Source organism: Notothenia coriiceps, unplaced genomic scaffold (genome assembly GCF_000735185.1).
Source record: "Notothenia coriiceps isolate Sejong01 unplaced genomic scaffold, NC01 NC01_scaffold00008030, whole genome shotgun sequence".
NCBI lineage: Eukaryota > Metazoa > Chordata > Actinopteri > Perciformes > Nototheniidae > Notothenia > Notothenia coriiceps.
Window position 1 is genome coordinate 1 of NW_011340731.1, and position 3,938 is coordinate 3,938.

At 44.2% G+C, this 3,938-nt stretch overlaps 1 protein-coding gene across 1 annotated transcript in view; it reads right to left on the reverse strand.

Moving 5' to 3' along the window:
* Window positions 1-27: 27 nt before the first annotated feature.
* Window positions 28-3,938, reverse strand: part of LOC104944387 (golgin subfamily A member 1-like) — an 11,123-nt gene continuing 7,212 nt past the window's right edge. Inside the window, exons 7-12 of the mRNA XM_010769911.1 lie at window positions 3,229-3,319; window positions 3,053-3,136; window positions 2,333-2,458; window positions 1,899-1,994; window positions 1,467-1,562; window positions 28-1,130 (exon numbers count right to left, since the gene is read on the reverse strand). Of these exons, the coding sequence (XP_010768213.1) occupies window positions 1,113-1,130; window positions 1,467-1,562; window positions 1,899-1,994; window positions 2,333-2,458; window positions 3,053-3,136; window positions 3,229-3,319 (511 nt within the window). The 3' untranslated portion in view covers window positions 28-1,112. The remainder of the gene's footprint in view (window positions 1,131-1,466; window positions 1,563-1,898; window positions 1,995-2,332; window positions 2,459-3,052; window positions 3,137-3,228; window positions 3,320-3,938) is intronic.

Below are 3,938 nucleotides of genomic sequence, written 5' to 3' on the forward strand. Positions count from 1 at the left end.
GAGCGGTTGCTGGCCCAATAGTACCTGTTGATGTGCTGCAAGGTAGCGTCTGTAGTGGAGGCACCGGCACGGAGGAGGAGGAGGAGGAGGAGGAGGAGGAGGATGCTGGCGGGTGTGGTACAGGGTGTGGCAACGCAGGTGGTGATGGTGGGGGCACAAGGAGCTGTGCCTCGGAGGACAGCGTTGGTGGCGGCCACCTTGATGAGTCAAGGATTGGGCTCGCTAACTCAGCCCCGGGGTTTGCCGAGGTCAAGCCTTGTGACATTAAGGCGTGCTGCTGCAACGGCAGGTGCAGGGTTGCCAGCAGCACCATCAGCTGCAGTTCTTTCATCGCTATTTCGTTTAATAAATCCTTAGACCTTTTAATCCAATTTCTGATGTCCATTTTGTAATTCAAACAGAAATGGGAGTCTACAGAATGCACAATAAACAAACAACCTTGGGTTGCGTTTATTTGTTTTTTTCATAGTGTTGTGGCGATGTGGTTAGTGTCAGCTGTTTTCGGACACCTGTCTCGGGGGCACGTCCGCGTGATTTTGTGGTGTTGCCTGCGTGCAGGTCGCTCCATAACTCCGCCGGGTTCCAGTGCGTAATTACCCGCCGCAAGCCACATGAAGACCAGGTGAGATTAGTAAGATTTTGGTTAAGCAGTGAGGGGAAAAATTCTCTGTTGGGTTTGTCTTTTTCCCATGCGTGTTGTCTTTCTGATTGGTAATAGGTAACATATTATGGCTTCTTTGTTGGCGTTTGTGGATGCGCCCTCAGTGTCTTTCTTAGATGATTGCCAGAAGGCGCAGTTGGTCGAAATAGCAGAGCATTATGAAATTGCTGTTGTAGGGAGCAAGCGGAAACATGAGATTAAAGCTGTCATCATGTCATCTTTATTTGAGCAGGGGGTGTTGCAGAAGAGTGAGTTTGGTGCGGCAGGGGTCGTGCCGGTAGTGGTTCAGAAAGCTGGTTTGGCGTTCGAGCAGCAAAAAGAGCTTTCGGCCATGCAGTTTGAGCAGGAGAAAATGAGGTTGGAGCACGAGAAGTTGCAGTTGGAGTTGAGGTTGGAGCAGGAGAAGTTGCAGTTGGAGTTGAGGTTACGGTAGCAGGAGGTAGAGAAGCATTTAGAGGTGGAGAAGGTGCTGGAGGTGGAGAAGAACATTATACATGCCCACAGTATTATATTTCTGTATAGTTCAATGTTAAGTGACAATAAATATTAATATTATATATAATATTTGTTTATTTGATGGTCAGTTGTTGATTAAATGCCGACAATGATACAGCTAATAAGCTACTTCAATATATATCAAACTAATTCATAACACAAGTTAGACATTATGATGTTCCGGACCTTTGCTGGAGGAAACCTTGTTGAATTTGATTTGAATACCCCTGCTTTAAGGGAACAAGAAGATGAAATATGTAAATGAATAATGTTATCTGTCATTGTGACACTGATGTGTCTGCTTGCTTACTTGTGTCTCTGTTCTGTCTCTGTAGGCTCTGGAGGAGTCGTCCTTGTGCCGGAGAAGGGTCTGCAGCTCAGTGATGTTGCCGTTCTGTTTGGAAACCTGGGTCAGAGAGGAACACACAGCCCACATTGATTTATTACTTTCAATATGACCGGTTTCCCTTTGACAACCTTTGTATGAAGGTTACAAGAGCTTTGCCATAGTTAACCTTGTGCTTGTGATGAGAAATGAATGCAAATGACAATAGGCAAATGTAAAGTGGAAAGAGTAGGAAAGGAAGTAGAACTTCTTTTATTCACCTGAATGCTTCAACACCAACTGTAAATTGGTGACCTATGTCTGCTTATTTAGCACAATGAGTCAATATTACATCAATTATCATTCAATTAAGAGCAAAAGATACTATCTTCAGCAGATATCCCCGCAGTGGTTTACCTGTGTCTCCAGAGCGCTCACAGTATCAGCGTGGTTTGTCCGAACCAACAGCAGCTCTGCTCTCGTCTCCTCCAGATTTTGCTCAAGGCCACACTTCTGAAAAGACAACAACTGGACAGGTAAATGGTTTGGTTTTCAAATCATATTTTTTCCCTCTGCAGGACATAAAAAGGATTTTGGATTCTGAAAAGATTTCTGATTAATTCCCTAGAAAAGGGACGGGGCATAATCAGAATGAAATGTAAGGTAAGCTCAATATTATACTCTTCTATTAAGAGATTGATAATTATTTAAATAAAAGGACCAGCAACAGAAAACAACTAAATCTAAGTTCTGAATATATTTTGATGTTATTTAAGATTTGTTTAGAGTTTTGCAATACTTTTAGCTATGAGCAATACAATGGTAGTTTTCATCCTGATGGTGTTGTTCACCTCCTGGAGAAACTCCTGCAGATGCTCTTCCTGGCTCAGGTTCCCCTGGAGCCGCCTCTCCAGAGACGTCACTTTCTTCTGAAGGTCCGCTAACAAGCGCTCCTTGTCCTCCTCTGTAACAGCAGCCTGAGGAGGTCAAGGGAAAACATAAATCACCAAAGTTTGACTTGAATTGTTAATATTGTCATTTTAAGATATTGTTAATTAAATGAGAAACATGGTGGTACAGTCTCATCAGAGCTCCCTGTTGTCGGTGAAACCTCCTCCTGACTGCAGAACGTCTCTCATTATACTCATGTGTTATAATGTTTTTTAATGCACGTTGTCTGATTATATAATCCTATGAGCTGTCCATTAAAGTCTGTTGATCTCCAGATTAACAGCAGCATGGAAATAACCTGCCGATGCTCCATTCGGGGGGCTACGGTAGAAATGCCGGGATTTGTGTTTTTAGCCGCATAATGTCTGACCAATTGTTGAACAGCATTGCCGTGCACATGACTTTTATTGACAGTTTATAGCCCTTCTGATGTTTGCCTATGTGAACGCAAACCATACATTCATAAAAAATGAAACAATGTAACAAACTGTCGTCTGGTGCGCACCAAAGAAGTGACTATTAGGTTTGAATGCGACCATAGAATGGCGACCAGCTCACAGGGTACACTAGAGAAAAAGGTTGGGAACCACTGTGCTAGATTATACATGAATGGATCTGACCTTCTGTTGTTGCAACTTCAGGGCGTCATGTTCAGTCTGCAGTTCATGGAGGGACCTCTCTAAAGTCGACACCATACCCTGTGACTGAAAAACAAACTTCTCTCATTGAAAAGGACGTGTGAATGAGTACCATGATACGACGTTAAGTAAATAAGTAGCGGAGCTTGTGTTCTGACCTTGTGGAAGTCTTCAGAGACCCGCTGGAGGACGGCCTGCAGCTCTCTCAACTTCTGCTCCGCCTCTTCCTTGAGCAGCAGCAGCTCCTCTCTGTGCACAGTCACACACATGCACTTTGTGCTCTTTCACACAAATCAAGTACCAAAACTAATGCAGACTTATAAAGAGAGGACATTTTATGCAAGTATGCAGGAGACATAAAGGTGACACGACTATGGTCTACATCAGGGGTTCCCAACCCCCGGTCCGCGGACCATTAAACATACAAAATAAATCTAAATTGGTTAGCATAAGGTCTCAGCCTCTCGTGCGCAGAGAAAGTTACCGGTGCGCCAATAGGAAGTGGAGCACACAGGAGACAACGGTTTCATCGCAGACTGTTATGTTTATGTGGGGATATGGCAGTGCATACATTATTTGAGATATATTTCGAACTCGGACTTCATTTTAAGGAAATTGCGGCCAGGGGTGTAGAGCTATTTTTTTATTTGTAAAGCCTCCTTCAATTCATGAAATGGCTGCAGCATCAGGAGGCAGCCTCTGAGAAGTGCAGCACCGGCACGTACACACTGCCTTCACTGTGTTCCCCACTGCAGGCTGCTACGTTTCAACCACACACACCTCTACACACACACACATCGAACGGCCCGATTACTTCCCCCTATTACTACGTTGTATGAAGGAATGTCCGGTCACAAAGGCGCATGAT